The 20,139-nt window shown below is 45.8% G+C and overlaps 2 protein-coding genes across 3 annotated transcripts in view; one reads left to right on the top strand and one right to left on the bottom strand.

Annotated features, from left to right (window-relative positions):
- Positions 1-2,870, bottom strand: part of pdk4 (pyruvate dehydrogenase kinase, isozyme 4) — a 32,853-nt gene extending 29,983 nt beyond the window's left edge. For both annotated transcript variants that reach the window (XM_055157252.1, XM_055157254.1), the window contains exon 1: positions 2,563-2,870. In XM_055157252.1, coding sequence (XP_055013227.1) covers positions 2,563-2,683 — 121 coding nt within the window. In that variant the 5' untranslated portion in view covers positions 2,684-2,870. The remainder of the gene's footprint in view (positions 1-2,562) is intronic.
- Positions 2,871-4,610: 1,740 nt separating this feature from the next.
- Positions 4,611-20,139, top strand: part of LOC129410042 (cytoplasmic dynein 1 intermediate chain 1) — a 66,748-nt gene continuing 51,219 nt past the window's right edge. Inside the window, exons 1-7 of the mRNA XM_055157123.1 lie at positions 4,611-4,899; positions 7,814-7,935; positions 9,374-9,488; positions 10,062-10,149; positions 11,613-11,648; positions 12,332-12,391; positions 14,514-14,629. Of these exons, the coding sequence (XP_055013098.1) occupies positions 7,819-7,935; positions 9,374-9,488; positions 10,062-10,149; positions 11,613-11,648; positions 12,332-12,391; positions 14,514-14,629 (532 nt within the window). The 5' untranslated portion in view covers positions 4,611-4,899; positions 7,814-7,818. The remainder of the gene's footprint in view (positions 4,900-7,813; positions 7,936-9,373; positions 9,489-10,061; positions 10,150-11,612; positions 11,649-12,331; positions 12,392-14,513; positions 14,630-20,139) is intronic.

The following is a 20,139-nucleotide window of genomic DNA, read 5'->3' as shown; positions in this document are numbered from 1 at the left end:
ACCTAAACCAGGACTAAACTAAAACCAGGACTAAACCAGGACTAAACCAGGACTAAACCAGGACTAAACCAGGACTAAACCAGGACTAAACCAGGACTAAACCAGGACTAACCAGGACCAGGACTAAACCAGGACTAAACCAGGACTAAACCAGGACTAAACCAGGACTAAACCAGGACTAAACCAGGTAAACCCAGGACTAAACCAGGACTACTAAACCAGGACTAAACCAGGACTAAACCAGGACTAAACCAGGACTAAACCAGGACTAAACCAGGACTAAACCAGGACTAAACCAGGACTAAACCAGGACTAAACCAGGACTAAACCAGGACTAAACCAGGACTAACCAGGACTAAACCCAGGACTAAACCAGGACTAAAGGACCAGGACTAAAGGACCAGGACTAAACCAGGACTAAACCAGGACTAAACCAGGACTAAACCAGGACTAAACAGGACTAAACCAGGACTAAACCAGGTCTACTAACCACCAGGACTAAACCAGGACTAACCAGGACTAAACCAGGACTAAACCAGGACTAAACCAGGACTAAACCCAGGACTAACCAGGACTAAACCAGGACTAAACCAGGACTAAACCAGGACTAAACCAGGACTAAACCAGGACTAAACCAGGACTAAACCAGGACTAAACCAGGACTAACCAGGACTAAACCAGGACTAACCACCAGGTCTAAACCAGGACTAAACCAGGACTAAACCAGGACTAAACCAGGACTAACCAGGACCAGGACTAAACCAGGTAAACCAGGACTAAACCAGGACTAAACCAGGTCTAAACCAGGACTAAACCAGGACTAAACCAGGTAAACCAGGACTAAACCAGGACTAGGGGACTAAACCAAGGTCTAAACCAGGTCTAAACCAGGTAAACCAGGACTAACCAGGACTAAACCAGGACTAAACCAGGACTAAACCAGGACTAAACCAGGACTAAACCAGGTAAACCAGTAAACCAGGATAAACCAGGACTAAACCAGGACTAAACCAGGACTAAACCAGGTCTAAACCAGGTCTAAACCAGGACTAAACCAGGACTAAACCAGGAAACTAAACCAGGACTAAACCAGGACTCTAAACTAAACCAGGACTAAACCAGGACTAAACAGGTCTAAACCAGGTCTAAAACAGGTCTAAACCAGGACTAAACCAGGACTAAACCAGGACTAAACTAAACCAGGACTAACCGGTCTAAACCAGGACTCTAAACCAGGTCTACTAAACCAGGTCTAAACCAGGTCTAAACCAGGAGGTCTAAACCAAACCAGGTCCAGGACTAAACCAAAACGGTCTAAACCAGGTCTAAACCAGGTCCAGGACTAAACCAAGGTCTAAACCAGGTCTAAAAACTCTAAACTCTAAACCAGGACTAAACCAGGACTAAACCAGGACTAAACCAGGACTAAACCAGGACTAAACCAGAAAACCAGGTAAACTAAACAAAAGGTCTAAACCAGGTCTAAACAGGACTAAACCAGGTCTAAACCAGGTCTAAACCAGGTCTAAACCAGGACTAAACCAGGACTAACCAGGAAACTAAACCAGGTCTAAACCAGGTCTAAACCAGGACTAAACCAGGTCTAAACCAGGTCTTAAACAAGGTCTAAACCAGGTCTAAACTAAACCAGGTCTAAACCAGGACTCTAAACCAAAAGGTCTAAACCAGGTAAACCAGGAAACTAAACCAGGACTAAACCAGGACTAAACCAGGACTAAACCAGGTCTAAACCAGGTCTAAACCAAAACCCAGGACTAAACCAGGACTAAACCAGGTCTAAACCAGGTCTAAACCAGGTCTAAACCAGGTAAACCAGGTCTAAAACCAGGACTAAACCAGGTAAACTAAACCAGGACTAAACCAGGACTAAAACTAGTACAATTTTGTTTAAAATTCATATAAACTGTAAAAAATCTAAGCTGGTATTTCGATTTAAAGACTTGAAATGACTTGAAGCTCAAAGCAGATGACTTGGACTTGACTTGGACTTATGGATCAGTAACTTGAGACTCGACTTGGACTTTCCCGTCTTTGTCTTGGGACTTGACTCGGACTTGAGGTCAAAGACTTGAGACAAAGCAAAGACTTGATTTCACCTCTGACCTTTTTTTTACTCATGAAGTTGAATCGACTCAAATAAAGTCAAATGTTTTTAATTTAAGTCATTTTAAACGCACATAGATCATTGTTTTTGGTTGTTTTTGTTTGTTTTTTTCAGCACAGACATAAAGTCTAAAGTCTCCAGAATAAAGTTCTGATTGGATCATGATTCAGAACAGGAACAAACACGAGCGCAGGTTTTCACTGTTCTGTTACTAAAAGCGTTTTCAGTTTTACTTGTGCTTCTCTTCCCAGATTAAAGCTGCAGTAAAATGAACTTTATTAACTTCCTGCACTCACACAGAGTCAATATAATCCTAAAAAGCACCTCCTGCTCTTACATAAATGAAAAGAACGTGACCTGTGCGTGCGCCATGTGACCGTCAGCGCGTCCACACCGGGACAAAAGCCGAGCGGGACCGAGGACCGAGCGGGACTCACCGAAGTCGATGAACTGCTTCATGGACAGCGGGGACGGGGAGAACTTGGCGAAGCGCTCCACCAGCCTGGGGATCCCCGCCGCGGAGGAGCCGTTCTTCAGCAGAAACTGGGCGAACTTCATCTTTACGCGTAAATCCAGAGCCACTTTTACGCACGTTTTACGCACGTTTTACGCACTCCGGAGCCCGTCAGCAGAGCATCCCGCGTGCGCCCGCAGCCCCCAGCGCCATCCCCGCGCCCGTGGAAACTCCAGGCATGTCCACGGAGGCAGCGCATCGGGGAGAGTCTAGACATTGTGTTCCGAGTGGATTGTTGTGGGGCGGGGCCGGGGCGGAGACGAGCCGCGCGAGAGCCAATCACACACGAGCCCCCACAAGTCACTTTTTTTATTCTTTTATTTGAGGGCGGGACTTTTACCTCAACTGACTGTTCCGGCAAAAGTTCTGTGTGTGTTTTTGTGTGTGTTTTTGTGTGTTGTATGTGAGTTGTGTGTGTTTTTGTGTGTTTGTGTGTGAGTTGTGTGTGTAAACCTGTGTTATCTCCTGTTGTGGCAGTGACAGAGTGTGTGTGAGTGTGTTACAGACTTTGACTTGAGTGTCTCTGAGGCTCCGGGTCTTTTCTCTCCGTGAGGAAGTGTGTGTATGTGTGAAACTCTTCGGGCACATCATGTTCCAGTTTCTCGTGCGACCTGCGGCTGCACATGGAAAACATTGATATGAAAAAAAAAAAAAAAAAACTGATTGTGTTTTCTGGCAAATAAAACTTCTACTGCACATTTGTACTGTACTTCTACACTAGGTATGTCCAAACTACGGCCCGTGAGCCAAATGCGGCCCTCTTTTTGGCCAAAAGTATCTTGCATCAATGAAAAATTTACTTTTTATTGCAAGTTTTTTGAAAATCTACCTTGATAAAGCCAATATTTCATATAGGATTTTAGCGTGAATAAAGGACTGACGGTTCATTCTGACGTGTTAAACCTGCACAGATTTGAATGAGTCACTGCACGAGCTCCAGTTTACGTCCCTCGATCGTCCCTCTGCTTCATCTGTGTTTCGAGGTGTTTCTCTTGATGAAAAAAGTTTGGACTCCCTGTTCTACACACGACTGCACACAGTGTTGGGAAGTTTACTTTTAAAATGTAATCCCCTACAGATTACAGATTACACACCCCAAAATGTAGTTTGTAATGTAATCCATTAAAGTACTTAAAGTGAGTAATGTAATCTGATTACTTTGGATTACTTGGTTTTCTGTAGAGAAACAAAGACGAGGAAATCTTCACGTAAGAAGTTTTGTCTGATAAAAGAAAATGAAAAAGTCCAAACTTTACTGAACCAAATTAAAAATATTATTGATAGAAGAAGAAGAAACACGTCCACACAGCAGGATTTAGCCCTGTTCAATCCTGTTTTAGTCCTTTTTTAGACCTGGTCTAGACCTGGTTTAGTCCTAGTTTAGACCTGGTTTTAGTCCTGGATTAGTCCTTAATGTTCAGATTCAGTGTTGTGAAGTTTACTTTTAAAATGTAATCCCCTACAGATTACAGATTATTATTAAAAAGCCCAAATTTTACTGAACCAAATTAAAAATATTATTGATAGAAGAGAAGGAGACACAGTCGGCGCAGCAGGATTTAGTCCTGGTTTAGTCCTGGTTTAGGGGGATTTAGCCCAAAATGTGAAACAGTAAAATCTCTCTGTGTAATCCATTTATTTCAACAAAGTAACTATAATCCAATTCCCACTCACTGAAACAGTAACTGTAACTGAATACAGTTACTCATCATTTGTACTCTGATTACTCCAGTACTTGTAATCTGTTACTCCACAACACTGTTCAGATTCCTCAGACCCACCAGAGCCTCTCGTTCATTTCTCCAAACTCCAGACTCTTCTCATCCTCGTGCGCAGTGGCCCGTGTGTCCAGCAGAGGGCGCTGCTGCTGCTGCCCTGCTGCTGCTGCTGCTGCTGCTGCGGCCGCGCGGAACGACGACGAGAGGCGGGATTTCCTCTCTCCTCCTCCGGCTGCATCCTCCAGCTCTGGACCGCGGATGTGGACGAGCACCTGCGAGCCGCCAGCGCACGGAGCAGACACGCCCGGAGAAGAGCGCACACGGCCGGGCTCACGGCACAGACACGCGCCGGGAGTGGAGCGCTGAGAGCCGCGCGCACACGGAGGCGCACCCGGGGAGGAAGAAGAGGAAGAGGAAGAAGAGGAAGAAGAGGAGGAAGAGGAGGAGGATGCGCGGAGGGCTGGAGCAGCAGTGAGACAGCATCTTTACCGTGACACAGCGGAATCCACGCGAGGACACAGCTGAAGACCAGACTCACTCAGGTCTGTGGGTTTATTTCCCCGCGCGGATCCTCGGTCCTGCGGGCAGGTCTGGGTCCTGTGGGCAGGTCTGGAGCTCCAGCTGCTCCGAGGGGCTGTGGTGAGGCTGGAGGAACCAGGTTTTCTGAATTCTAAACTGAGACACCCTCAGGTTTGCTGATGTGTCGTGGAACATTGTGGATTCTGGTGTCAGTGATGATCTCAGAGGTTCTGACGCTGCATGTTTTTGCTTTCTGCTCATTTACAAACACAAATTTGACAATTTGTGCTTCTGTTTCCTCTTGGTGGAAGCAGCTTGGTCAAAAATGGTGACAGTTGTTGATGTAGTCCTGGTTTAGTCCTGGTTTACATCAAATTGGTCAAAAATCGGGACATTTCTTGTACAGAACTGGGACAAATCGGTGTTTTTGTGTAAATCTGCAGGCACAGGGGACACAGGGACACTTTAGGAAGGGCATCCGGGTTAAAAACGTGCAAATCTGTTTTATGGACGACTCTAAATTGTCTGGTTTAGTCCTGGTGACGCCTGAGTCACAGTGCGGTGTAGAGCTCGACCGATATGGATTTGTTGCGGCCGATATGAACCCGATAAAATGGAAGTTGGAGCTGCCGATATAATCGCCGATATATTTTGTGATGTAAAAATTCACTGTAAATCTTGAATTGTTTAAAAAACTTGGGTTTGTCTCTGGTGGATTTTAAACTGGGTTTATTTAGGAAACATTTATTGTTCTTCTGACTCTTTACGTCATATTTACAGACAGTAGGTCGGACTAATGACATTTTTGCATCACATTCTAGACACTAGGGACGGGGATTCCAGTTCTTTTTAGAGAACCGGCTCTTTTGGCTCGGCTCACTAAAAGCAGACGGCTCTTTCGGCTCCCAAGCGGCTCTTCAGATTGTTTTGTTGATAATATCGGCCGATAATATCGGCCAAACAATATATCAGTTGGGCTTTAGTGTGGTGGTTCTTCAATTAATTCAATGTGATTTAAAGCCACAGTTTGTCACTTTTAGTCTGATTCCTGAGCTGGTTTCACTTGGTGGAAACCGTGTGACCTGCAGCATTAGGATTCGTTCACTCGACAGGAGACGGGACTTTTTTTATTGAACCAGTTGCTGCTGTTTGGTCGTGACGTTTGTAAAGCTCCAAATCCTGTAGGAAGAAGAACAATAACGTCTTTCCCCGAGTAGTGAGTAGATTCTGTTCTGGAGGTTCTGGAGGTTCTGGAGGTTCTGGAGGTTCTGGAGGTTCTGGAGGTTCTGGAGGTTCTGAGTTCCTCGTGAAGTTTCTCTTCTCTTCCACCTGCAGGTTCAGACTCTGGGCTCAGATGTGAGCGTGGAACTGATTTAAAAACTATAAAAGTGCAGGATTAAAGCTCCTTTAAATGTGGTTTATCTGGAGCCTTTTTCCTCCTGATTTAGTTTTCACATTCTCAACATTTTCAACATGTATGAAAAACAAAATCCAGTCAAGTTAAAATGACTTGAATTAAGAAAGTTTCATCATGATTTGAGTCAACTTCACTTGACGAGTAAAATGATCTGCAGTAGAACAAGACTTTTACTTAAACTATAAAACTACATCTTACTGCACTTAAAATAAGAAACAAAACTGAATAATGCTTGAATTAAGAAAAACACACTTATTCCATCGGTAGATAATTCCACTTGTCAAGTTGAATCTTCTCAAATAAAGTCAAAAGTTCTTTAATTAAAGTCATTTTAATTTATCTAGACATTGATTTTTTAGTCTTTCATCTTTAATCCCACAGTCCTGCGTTATAATCCATGTTTTTGTGATGGATTTTATCAGGATTAAAACAAACCAGCCCAACGAGACAGGACCAACCCTGTCAAACGCACAGGACCAACCCTGTCGAGCGCACAGGACCAACCCTGTCGAGCGCACAGGACCGACCCTGTCGAGCGCACAGGACCGACCCTGTCGAGCGCACAGGACCAACCCTGTCGAGCGCACAGGACCGACCCTGTCACGCACTGCCACACCTGGGCTTTTGTGTTACACCTGAACAAGTTGTGGACCCCTGAAGAGCACAACAACAACAACAACAACAACACAACCAGTATCACAAACTACACAAACACATCACTCCAGTCCTCTGAAGCTCTGTGGAGCCTGTGCATCTCTAGGTGTTTTCAGGTCGACAGAGAATCGTGCCGGTTCCGGTTCCTGCACCTAATCCTGAACTGACTCATGTTCACGCTGGAAATCAAGGAAAACTAGTTTTTTCTAAGTGAACTGTGACGACACAGAAGACGTCAGCACGATCAAATACAAAGTAGGAAAAAAACTGAGGCACTCAAAAAGTACAAAATAATTAAAAGCTTTTAATACCTCATGGCAGATAAAGTTAAATTACGCCAACGCGTTTCAGCCCTTCGGCCTTTATCAGGGCAAACGAAGCGGTTTTACTTTGTATTTGAGACTGGTCCCTACACTGAAGACACCAGAAGGACAATTCTGCACATTTTTTGCATATTCAAGTAGCTCTCCTGCCCCCAAAGCTCTGCAGACGTCAGCAGGTTCATCCAGGTCACACACGGGAAAATAAACAAACAAAGAGCAACTGAAACTATCATGTGTGAAAGAAAAAGTTTTAAATCTACAGAAACTCTTCTGTCCTGTTGGTCTCATGTGTTCGTAAGTTTCAGTTTCAGTGACAAAAACACTGAAACTGAACCGACAGAACCTGAACCTGAACACAAATCTGAAAGAAGAAGAAGGAGATTTTGTTTGTGGAGGAAATGATGTCACTTTAAAACTTGTATTTGTGATTTGCTCTGCGAGTGTGTGTGTGTGTGTGTGTGTGTGTGTGTGTGTGTGTGTGTGTGTGTGTGTGTGTTTGTGTGTGTTTGTGTGACTAAAACTTGTTTGTGTTTTTTTGTGCAGTGAACATGTCGGACAAAAGTGACCTGAAGGCGGAGCTGGAGCGGAAGAAGCAGCGTCTGGCCCAGATCCGCGAGGAGAAGAAGAGGAAGGAGGAGGAGAGGAAGAAGAAGGAGTCGAGGAAGGTCAGAACAAACCCCAACTGTCCTGACTGACCACAAAACACCGTAAAATACCAAATAATATCCGAGGTGTTGATTTGTTTCAGTCTCTTAAGAGACCAGGCTTTTATTTGAGACCAGGCAGCGATTTGGGGCAGGAGATTAATTCCTTCTTCACAAAAATCTAACTCAACAAAACTGGGAAAATCTGGTCCTCAAATTCTTTTAACCAGTCTGACGATAATTTACAGTTTTTACAGTTTTTTGTTTCGCTGTTGTACGACTTTCGCACAACTTTCCTCTTATGCCACAGCAGCGACGATGCTCCAGCTCTTCACTCGTCTTCCTCCTGCCTCCACCCGACCCCCGTCCTTTTCACCGTCCTCCTCCTCAGACCAACGCCGAAACTCAGATTTATTTCTTCGCCAATTTCTCACTCTCTTGGGGTTGACAGAAAAACATCTCGCAGCCGCTTCGCTTGAGTTTTCCTCTGCGTATTTTACCACAGAAAGTAAAAATTTTAAGTTGTATTTTTTAGTTTCTCGCTGCACCGGAGCCACGTCGATCAAATGTGGTCAAAGACTGAAAGAAAACACGATAAACAAAACAAAAGAGGCGAAGAAGAAAAACGTGCATCATCAGTGCTCACGTCTTCTTCCTTGATTATTTATTATTTTTTAAATACATTAGACTTTGCGTTTATTTGGAACTTATTTATCTAAATTTACACCTGCACTCGGTGTTTACAGGGACCCAGCGCTGAACTGAAACCAGGCTATTATTTGGTATTTTACGGTACTTTAAAAAGGAGGCTGCGTCGGCTCGTCGTGCTTCATTCATTTCGTCATGAAGATCAGGAATCTCCAAACTATGCGGCTCTTGGACAAATTTTTCTTGGCCCTCAGGCTTCCAGGTGAATTGGCATGAATGACCTTGCATCATCTGAAAATCTACCTCGATAAAGTGAATATTTAATATTTAGTGTTTGGGTTTAAGGATCTTAGTGTGAATAAAAGGTCATTGTAACGTGTTAAACCTGCACATATTTCAGTGATTCACTGTGTTGAGCTCCACGTCCCTCGATCGTCCCTCTGCTCCGTCTGTGTTTAGAGATGTGGTCCTTGATGATGAAAAGTTTGGACACTCCTGATGTAGAAGATCTGTGGAGAACACCACATGTGACGTGTTAGAATAGTGATGCTAAAAAGTGTCGGAAAACTGTTATGTTTAAATAGAAACATGTCGTAATGAAATATCAGTGAAAACACGACACTGACACCAGCCTGAATCTGGATCATCTGCATCTTCATGATCCACAAACGAGGACCAAACATCTGAACTTTTATACTAAAGGAATATTTGTGTATGTGTGTGTCTGTGTGTGTGTGTGTGTTTATGTGTTGTTATGTGTGTGTTTTGTGTGTGTGTGTGTGTTTGTGTGTGTGTGTGTGTGTGTGTACAGGCTGAGATCCAGCAGAAGACAGAAATCGCGACAGAAGACTCAGATCTGGACAGAAAGAGACGAGAGACAGAAGCTCTACTGCAGAGCATCGGAATCTCTCCAGAACCTTCTCTAGGTACAAACACACACACACACACACACACACACACACATAAAACACACACACACACACGGACACACAGATAATTTCATCCCTGTGATCAGCGACTCCAGGACTGAAATGATCCTCATGATTCTGGTGCAGTTTGTGTGGAGTTTAAAAACACAGTGGAGCTCTTCAAATCCAAATCCACTTTATTTCTACAGCACATTTTACAAACAAAACAGTTTCCAAAGTGCAGCACAGAGATCAGAAAATGAAGACAACAAAAAGGTAAATGACTCAGATTTGGTCACATCAGCCCGAAAACAATAAAACCAGAAAAATCTAATAAAAACAAAAACACATGAAAACCATAAAATCACAGGAAATAACAAAAAAACATAAATAAAAGTCACAGAGTAAAAGTGGGTTTTAAGACGAGACTTAAAACACTTCCTGTATCACCACATGACATCACAAGGTGGAACAAAGTGTTTTCAGTTTTTTGAGAAGAACTAAATCTTCTTGGGTTTGTGAGTTACAAATTTGTTTTCTAAATCGTGTCCAGATCATTTGGTCGTTTAATTCTTCTGTGTTTGTGTCCAGTTCCCGCCCCCATGTCCCCGTCCAAGTCTCTGAGCACGCCCAGTGAGACAGGAAGTCAGGACTCTGCAGAGGGCGGAGCCGCGGGGAGGTGAGGACACGACCCACTCGCCACACCTGCACTCACATGACCGAGGCCACGCCCACTCCTCACACCTGCACTCACATGACCGAGGCCACGCCCACTCCTCACACCTGCACTCACATGACCGAGGCCACGCCCACTCGCCACACCTGCACTCACATGACCGAGGCCACGCCCACTCCTCACACCTGCAGTCACATGACCGAGGCCACGCCCACTCCTCACACCTGCAGTCACATGACCGAGGCCACGCCCACTCCTCACACCTGCACTCACATGACCGAGGCCACGCCCACTCCTCACACCTGCAGTCACATGACCTCACCCCGCTCCATGCACACTACGAGCTGCACATACGACAAACAGGAACCACACACGTCCACACCGTCCCTACAGGGGGCGCTGTTAAAGTCACACCACATGAACAAGACACTGAAGAAACTGTGACAACACATTTACACACATTTACACACACACTTATACACACACATTTACACACATTTACACACACACACTTATACACACACATTTACACACACACACAACACACTTATACACACACATTTACACACACTTAAACACACCACACTTATACACACACATTTACACACACTTAAACACACACACTTATACACACACATTTACACACACACTTATACACACACATTTACACACACTTAAACACACACACTTATACACACACATTTACACACACTTAAACACACACACTTATACACACACATTTACACACACACTTAAACACACACTTATACACACACATTTACACACACTTAAACACACACACTTAACACACATTTACACACACACTTATACACACACATTTACACACACTTAAACACACACACTTATACACACACATTTACACACACTTAAACACACACACTTATTCAGAAAAACATTAAATGGGGAAGTTTCACAAACGACATTGGGACACTTCACACAATGTGAAATGTGTGTGTTTACAGTTTTATCTTGAATCTGTACAGGAGCTTAAAGTCTGATTATGGTTCAGATCTGATCTGATTCTGCTGATCTAAACACGACAATTATGTTCAACAAAATAAAAACTCTGCACTTCAGCTGCATTTTCTCTGGAGACATTTTTACTTTTGATATTATTTATTTTTTTATTTTTTTGCATGAGAATCTTTTGTTGGCTCATTGTGTGACTGAACTCTGAGCCTCTTCATCTGTGTCCATGTGTCTGTGTCCATCTGTGTCCATGTGTTTTTCCATGTGTGTCCTTGTCTGTGTGTGTGTGTGTGTGTGTGTGTGTGTGTGTGTGTGTGTGTGTGTGTGTGTGTGTGTGTCTGTGTGTGTGTGTGTCTGTGTGTGTGTCTGTGTGTGTCTGTGTGTGTGTGTGTGTGTGTGTGTGTGTGTGTGTGTGTGTGTGTGTGTGTGTGTGTGTGTGTGTGTGTGTGTATGTGTGTCTGTGTGTGTGTGTTCAGGTTCACTAGACTCCAGGCTGCAGCTCCAAGCTCCAGGTGAGTCCTTCACACTCTGTCCATGTGTTCATCCCCCTGTCCTGTGTGTGTCTCAGACTGTGTGCAGGGACACTGTGTGTTTGTGTGTTTGTGTTACACACAAGTGTGTCAGTAACACTAGTTTACTTGGGTCATGTGTTTGTGGGAGCCTCAGTTTTACGTCTCCACAGGTTGGGAACCAATGTTCTAGTTCTATTTTATTTATTTATTTAACAGGTTTAAATTCAAAATATGATTCTAAGATGAAGTCGTTCTGACAAAACTCTAAACTTGTCAGAACGACTTAATCTTATTCACATCAGAGCCTGACGCTCGTCTAAGTGTATAATGAATATATATAGTATATAGTATATAGTATATATATATATATATATATATATATATATATATACACACAGAGTGTACAGTCACACAGTGTGTTACACTGAGTCCTTCATATTCACATAATAAACTGAATTGTCAGGCCCTGACGCAGAACCCTGTGTGTTCTGTGTGTGTGTGTGTGTTTCTGTGTGTTAGTGTGTATGTTTGTGTGTGTGTTTCTGTGTGTTTGTATGTGTGCTTGTGTGTGTGTGTTTCTGTGTGTGTGTGTGTGTTTGTGTGTTTATGTGTATTTGTGTATTTTTGTTCTTTTCCTTGTTTAACCCTCGTGTGTCTCTTGCTCCCTCTGCTGGTTCGTTCAGGACACTGCAGTGGGACACAGACCCTTCAGTCCTCCAGCTCCACGCCGACTCCGAGCTCGGGTACTCCTCCTCTCCTCTCCCTCCTCCTCTCTCCTCCTCCCTCCTCCTCTCCTCCCTCCTCCTCCTCCCTCCTCCTCCTCCTCCTCCTCCTCCTCCTCCTCTCCTCTCCTCCTCTCCTCCTCCTCCTCCTCTCCTCCTCCTCCTCCTCCTCTCTCCCTCCTCCTCTCCTCCTCTCCTCCTCTCCTCCCTCTCCTCCCTCTCTCCTCTCCTCCTCCTCTCCTCTCCTCCTCCTCCTCTCCTCTCCTCTCCTCCTCCTCTCCTCCTCCTCTCCTCCTCTCTCCTCTCCTCCTCCCTCCTCCTCCTCCTCCTCCTCCTCCTCCCTCCTCCTCTCTCCTCCTCTCTCTCCCTCCTCTCCCTCCTCTCCTCCTCTCCTCCTCTCCTCTCCTCCCTCTCCTCCTCTCTCCTCCTCCTCCTCCTCCTCCTCCTCCTCCCTCCTCCTCTCCTCCTCTCTCCTCTCCTCCTCCCTCCTCCCTCCTCCTCCTCCTCCTCCTCCTCCTCTCCTCCTCCTCCTCTCTCCTCCTCCCCGTCCTCCTCCTCCTCCCTCCTCCTCTCCTCCCTCCTCCCTCCTCTCCTCCTCTCCCTCCTCTCCTTCCTCTCCTCCTCTCCTCCTCTCCTCCCTCTCCTCTCCTCTCTCCTCCTCCTCCTCCTCCTCCTCCTCCTCCTCCTCTCCTCCTCTCCTCCTCCTCCTCCCTCCTCTCTCTCCTCTCCTCTCTCCTCCTCTCTCCTCCTCCCTCTCCCTCCTCCTCTCTCCTCTCCTCCTCCTCTCTCCTCCTCCCTCTCCTCCTCCTCCCTCCCTCCTCCTCTCCTCTCCTCCTCCTCTCCTCCCTCTCCTCTCATCTCTCCTCCTCCTCCTCCTCTCCTCCTCTCCTCCTCCCTCTCCTCCCTCCTCCTCTCCTCCTCCTCCTCCCTCCTCCTCCTCCTCTCTCCTCTCCCTCCTCTCCTCCTCCTCTCCTCTCTCCTCTCTCCTCCTCCTCCTCCTCCTCTCCTCCTCCTCCTCCTCCTCCTCCTCCTCCTCTCCTCCTCCTCCTCCTCCCTCCCTCCTCCTCCTCTCCCTCCTCCTCCTCCCTTTTCCTGTCTCCTCCTCCTCTCCTCCTTCCTCCTCCTCTCCTCCTCCTCCTCTCCTCCTCCTCCTCTCCTCCCTCCTCCTCTCCTCCTCTCCTCCTCTCCTCCTCTCCTCCTCCTCTCCTCCCTCTCTCCCTCTCTCCCTCTCCTCCTCCTCTCCTCCTCTCCTCCTCTCCTCCTCCTCCTCCTCTCCTCTCTCCTCTCCTGCCTCCTCCTCTCCTCTCCTCCATCTCCTCCCTCTCCTCCTCTCCTCCTCCTCTCCTCCTCCCTCCTCCTCCTCTCCTCTCCTCCTCCTCCTCTCCTCCCTCGTCCTCCTCCCCCCTCCTCCTCCTCCTCCTCTCTCCTCCTCTCCTCCTCTCCTCCTCCTCCTTGTTGTTTTTCTCCTCCTTTTTTTTGCTTTCTCCTCCTTCTCTTTCCACTCTCCTCCATCACATGTGCTTTATTTTTAATATTTTTACAGAATATGTATATAGATACAAGCACTACTACTACTACTACTACTACTACTACTACTACTACTACTGCTACTACTACTACTACTACTACTACTGCTACTGCTACTGCTACTGCTACTGCTACTGCTACTGCTACTGCTGCTGCTGCTGCTGCTGCTACTGCTACTACTACTGCTACTACTGCTACTGCTACTGCTACTACTGCTACTGCTACTGCTACTGCTACTGCTACTACTGCTACTGCTACTACTGCTACTGCTACTGCTACTGCTACTGCTACTACTGCTACTACTACTGCTACTGCTACTACTGCTACTACTACTGCTACTACTACTGCTACTACTGCTACTGCTACTGCTACTACTACTGCTACTACTGCTACTACTACTACTACTACTACTGCTACTACTACTACTACTACTACTACTACTACTACTACTACTACTGCTACTACTGCTACTACTGCTACTACTGCTACTACTACTACTACTACTACTACTACTACTACTACTACTACTGCTACTACTACTACTACTACTACTACTACTACTACTACTACTACTACTAGATAAACTCTAAACCCCATGTCATCTGTTCTTGTTCAGTCGGAGGCTGCAGAGACTCGGTGCCTCCAGAATCACTCAGGTCGACTTTCAGCCCAAAGAACTCGTGTCCTACAGCAAAGAGACGCAGACGCCCAGCACCACCCAACCCCACGAAGGTACTACACCCACCCACACCCACCACCACCCACTCCACCACCACCCACCCCCACCCAGCACCACCCAACCCCACGAAGGTACTACACCCACCCAGCACCACCCAACACCACCCAACACCACCCAGCACCACCCACACCCACGAAGGTACTACACCCAACACCACCCAGCACCACCCACACCCAGCACCACCCAACCCCACGAAGGTACTACACCCAACTACACCCACACCCAACACCACCCAACCCCACAAAGGTACTACACCCAACACACCCACACCACGAAGGTACTACCCCAACACCACCAACCCCACGAAGGTACTACACCCACCTACACCCAGCACCACCCAACCCCACGAAGGTACTACACCCAACACCACCCAGCACCACCCACCACCACCACACCAACCCCACGAAGGTACTACACCCAACACACCCACACCCCACACCCAGCACCACCCAACCCCACGAAGGTACTACACCACCACCCAACCTACACCCAGCACCACCCAACCCCACGAAGGTACTACACCCAACACCACCCAGCACCACCCACTCCCCACCCACCACACCCACCACCACCCACACCCAGCACCACCCAACCCCACAGAAGGTACTACACCCAACACCACCCAACCCCACGAAGGTACTACACCCAACACCACCCAGCACCACCCACTCCCAGCACCACCCACACCCAGCACCACCCAACCCCACGAAGGTACTACACCCAACACCACCCAACACCACCCAACCCCACGAAGGTACTACACCCAACACCACCCAACCCACCACAACCCAACACCACCCCACCACCCACACCACCAGCACCACCCACCCCAGCACCACCCAACCCACGAAGGTACTAACCCAACACCACCCAACCCCACGAAGGTACTACACCCAACACCACCCAGCACCACCCACACCCAGCACACCCACACACACCCAGCACCACCAACCCCACGAAGGTACTACACCCACCCAGCACCACCCACCCAGCACCACCCACACCCACACCACCCAACCCCACGAAGGTACTACACCCACCTACACCCAACACCACCCACACCCAGCACCACCCAACCCCACGAAGGTACTACACCCACCTACACCCACACACCACCACACCCAGCACCACCCAACCCCACGAAGGTATTACACCCACCTACACCCACACCCAGCACCACCCAACCCCACGAAGGTATTACACCCAACACCACCCAGCACCACCCACACCCAGCACCACCCAACCCCACGAAGGTACTACACCCACACCACCACACACCACCCACACCCAGCACCACCCACACCCAGCACCACCCAACCCCACGAAGGTACTACACCCACCAGCACCTACACCCATCTACACCCACAAACATCCATCTTAAATTTCAGCAGAGGCTCATATTTTGTTTTTGTTGATCTGCTGCCTAAAAAAACACATAAACTTTTATTTAAATGCTTGAAAATATGATGACACTGGTCTGTTTGAAGTTTCTGGTTTCAACAATTGCTGTGGGTGAGTTTGTGGTGAATTTAAAATGAATAATTAAGGGAAAATAATAAAAATGTCCCTACATATCAGCCCAATTCTAAACCCTGTGTATCGATGAAAACACACGTCACTCGATCTCGTGTGTTTGTAGCTGCAGAAGTTTTGCCCTGACGTCTTCAGCTCCTCTTCACACCTGTGCTCCTGTTCACACCTGTGCTCCTGTTCACACCTGTGCTCCTGTTCACACCTGTGCTCCTGTTCACACCTGTGCTCCTCTTCACACCTGTGCTCCTGTTGTCCTGTTCACAACCTGTGCTCCTGTTCACACCTGTGCTCCTGTTCACACCTGTGCTCCTGTTCACACCTGTGCTCCTGTTCACACCTGTGCTCCTGTGCTCCTGTTCACTGTTCACACCTGTGCTCCTGCTCCCTGTTCACACCTGTGCTCCTGTTCACACCTGTGCTCCTGTTCACACCTGTGCTCCTCTTCACACCTGTGCTCCTGTTCACACCTGTGCTCCTGTTCACACCTGTGCTCCTGTTCACACCTGTGCTCCTCTTCACACCTGTGCTCCTCTTCACACCTGTGCTCCTGTTCACACCTGTGCTCCTGTTCACACCTGTGCTCCTCTTCACACCTGTGCTCCTGTTCACACCTGTGCTCCTGTTCACACCTGTGCTCCTCACACCTGTGCGTCTTGGAGCTGCTGGACACTGGACCAGAGTCTGAGGTTTTGAGGCAAAGATGATTTAAGTTTGGATTTGAGTTTTTGTTTGTTTGTTTATTTTGCTCAGATTCTCTGTGGTGAAAGTTCAGTAAATGTGACTCGTGACACTGCTCCCTACACTGCTCCCTACACTGCTCCCTACACTGCTCCCTACACTGCACGTTTCTCTGATCTGACAAAGATTTAAAAACTTGTCAGGTTCTTCATGTTGTCTTCAGGTTTATGATCGACGCTTCGTTCTCGTTTCGAGGTCGATTATTTGAAGAGAACTTGTCCAGTAAAATGATCTCGCTGCATAAACACAACATTTCAACACTTTTAAGTCATTTTTTTGATACATTTAAGTGTTTAGATTTCACATTTTGGACAAACTTTTTTTGCAGTTGCTCAGTTTGTTCCACATTTGAAAACTTGTGCTGCTTGTGTGTTTCTTGTGTTTTGTTTGTGTTTTTTTTGTGTGTTGTTTTTGTGTGTGTTTTTTGTGTGTTTCTTGTGTGTTGTTTGTGTGTTGTGTGTTGTTTGTGTGTGTTGTGTGTTGTTTGTGTGTTGTTTGTGTGTGTTTTTTGTTGTTTTTTGTGTGTTGTTTTTTGTGTGTTGTTTGTGTGTTTTTGTGTGTTTTTTGTTGTTTTTTGTGTGTTGTTTTTTGTGTGTTGTTTTTTTGTGTGTTGTTTGTGTGTTTTTGTGTGTTTTTTTTTGTTGTTTTTTGTGTGTTGTTTTGTTTGTGTGTTGTGTGTGTGTGTGTGTTGTTTGTGTGTTTTTTGTGTGTTTGTGTGTTGTTTGTGTGTTTTTTGTGTGTGTTGTGTGTTGTTTGTGTGTGTGTTGTGTGTTGTTTGTGTGTTTTTTGTGTGTTTTTTGTGTTTGTTGTTGTTTGTGTGTTGTTTGTGTGTGTGTTGTTTGTGTGTTTTTTGTGTGTTGTTTGTGTGTTGTTTGTGTGTTTTTTGTGTGTGTTTGTGTGTGTGTTTTTTGTGTGTTTTTTGTGTGTTGTTTGTGTGTGTGTTGTTTGTGTGTTATTTGTGTGTTGTTTGTGTGTGTGTTGTGTGTTGTTTGTGTGTTGTTTGTGTGTTGTGTGTTGTTTGTGTGTTAAATGTCCAGTATTAGCTCTTGGTGGACACATGCGTCACCCGCCCCTCGCCTCCTCTGTGCAGCTGGCAGTCATGTGACCACAGGGGGCGGGGCTTCCTCTTTCCTGTCAGGGTAATAGCTGCTCTGGAGTGGACCCCCCCCCCCCCCCCCCCCCACACACACACACACATATGTACGTGTGTGTGTGTGTGTAGAGACCGCCTCTCTCCCCCCCGGGTCCTGTCAGAGCCCAGAATAGAGCTGTACACACACACACACACACACACACACACACACACACACACACACACACACACACACACACACACACACACACACCACACACACACGACACACACACACAGACACACACACACAGACACACACACACACACACACACACATGAACACACACACACACACACACACGACACACACACACACACACACACACACACACACACACACACACACACACACACACACACACACACACGCACACACACACACAGATGTTCTACAGGACGTGAAGCAGAAATGTAAATGATGTTTTCAGAGGATGTAACGTGTGACCTGCACTTTTACTGTTACACAATTTTAAATCGATCAGAAAATGACTTAAAGTGTTGAAATGACGTGTCCACGCAGCAAAATCATTTTACTGGAGGAGTTTTCTTAAAATAATCGACCTCTAGACGAGAATGAGGCGTCTGTGCTCAGAGTTCACGGGCTGGAAACAAGTTTATGATGCTCAGAGACAAACAGATTTAAAACCAGTTTATGATCAATGTTCATGACCTGATAATAAATTGAATTGAATAAAGCATGAACAAAGACTTAATTAATAATGAACAAAGACTTAATTATTAATGATTCATGCTTAGTAAATGTTTAATAAAGGATAATTCGTCTTCACTTTAAGAAAAACTCTCAAAAAGACTTAACAGATAACAGCTGCATGAATGATCATTACATTACATTATTAGTAAATCATTCTCTCATAGTTTATTAATGATTAATAAATGCTCAAATGGTTAGTTAATGAGTAATTAAGTATGAAATAATTATGAGTAACTATTTACAGCACAGGTAAATTAAGTGCAAGTGCTAATTAAGGTAGTAATTAAGTAGTTACTAAGCATGAATCATTATTAATTAAGCCTTTGTTCATTATTAATTAAGCCTTTGTTCATGCTTTATTCAGGCTAAATAAGGTGTAGTTATTATAAAGTGTTACCAATAAATTCTCAGATGCCAAATTCTAGATAAAATGCTTTAAATTCTGCTAAATTCTAGATAAACAAACTCAAAAGAAGTTTATGATGAGTGTGAACGGTCTGATAATAAATTCAAAGAAGTAAAATTCTAGACTTAAGTTCTTGAAATTCGTCCTATATGAGAGTCGTTCATCCGTTTACACTAATCATGAATCTGCTCTGGTAAATGGATTGTAGTTTCTTCTTTTAAAATTTTCTTTTGTCTGAATTTAAGATTTTCTGACGAGTCGAGTCATGGGACAAAAATATGTGACAGTTTTTCAGATTATACAAATGATTCAGAACGAGTCGATCATAAATGTGAAAACAACGTGAAGAACCTGAGAGAAGTTTTCAAATCTTGGCCAGATGAGAGAAATGTGCAGTGATGTGACAGTCACACCTGAGTCTGTGTCCAGAGACGGAGACACGTTCTTTGCTTTCGTCCACATGGAGCCGGTGTTTCGGGCGAAAATTGTGTTTTTTGAGAAGGAGTTCCGCAGTGGATCTGAGGACGCCGGCGTTGTGTTGTGTTGTGTGTTGTGTGTGTGTTGTGTTGTGTTGTGTGTGTGTTGTGTTGTGTGTGTGTTGTGTTGTGTTGTGTTGTGTTGTGTTGTGTGTGTGTTGTGTGTGTGTTGTGTGTGTTGTGTTGTGTGTGTGTTGTGTGGTGTGTTTGTTGTGTGTGTGTTGTGTTGTGTTGTGTTGTGTTGTGGTGTGTTGTGTTGTGTTGTGTTGTGTTGTGTTGTGTTGTGTTGTGTTGTGGACGAGCAAACCGCAGCTTTTGGAAAACGTCATCGTCACGTGTGTTTGTTTGTGGTGGAAGAGGAAGGATGCGCCTGTGCTCTTAGTGATGCTGTGTGTCCAGTGGCTCTGGCTGTGTCCTGTTTACATCGTTTTCACTTCGTTGTCGTTTGGATGTGAATATTTATTGATCCGACTTGTGTGTGGACTCTAATCTTTTTCAACCCG

The sequence above is a fragment of the Boleophthalmus pectinirostris genome, unplaced genomic scaffold (assembly GCF_026225935.1).
Source record: "Boleophthalmus pectinirostris isolate CB_2022bp ecotype Guang Dong unplaced genomic scaffold, ASM2622593v1 HiC_scaffold_21, whole genome shotgun sequence".
Classification (NCBI taxonomy): Eukaryota; Metazoa; Chordata; class Actinopteri; order Gobiiformes; family Gobiidae; genus Boleophthalmus; species Boleophthalmus pectinirostris.
The sequence above is the reverse complement of the archived record's forward strand: the minus strand, read 5'-3'. Positions and strand labels throughout refer to the sequence as shown.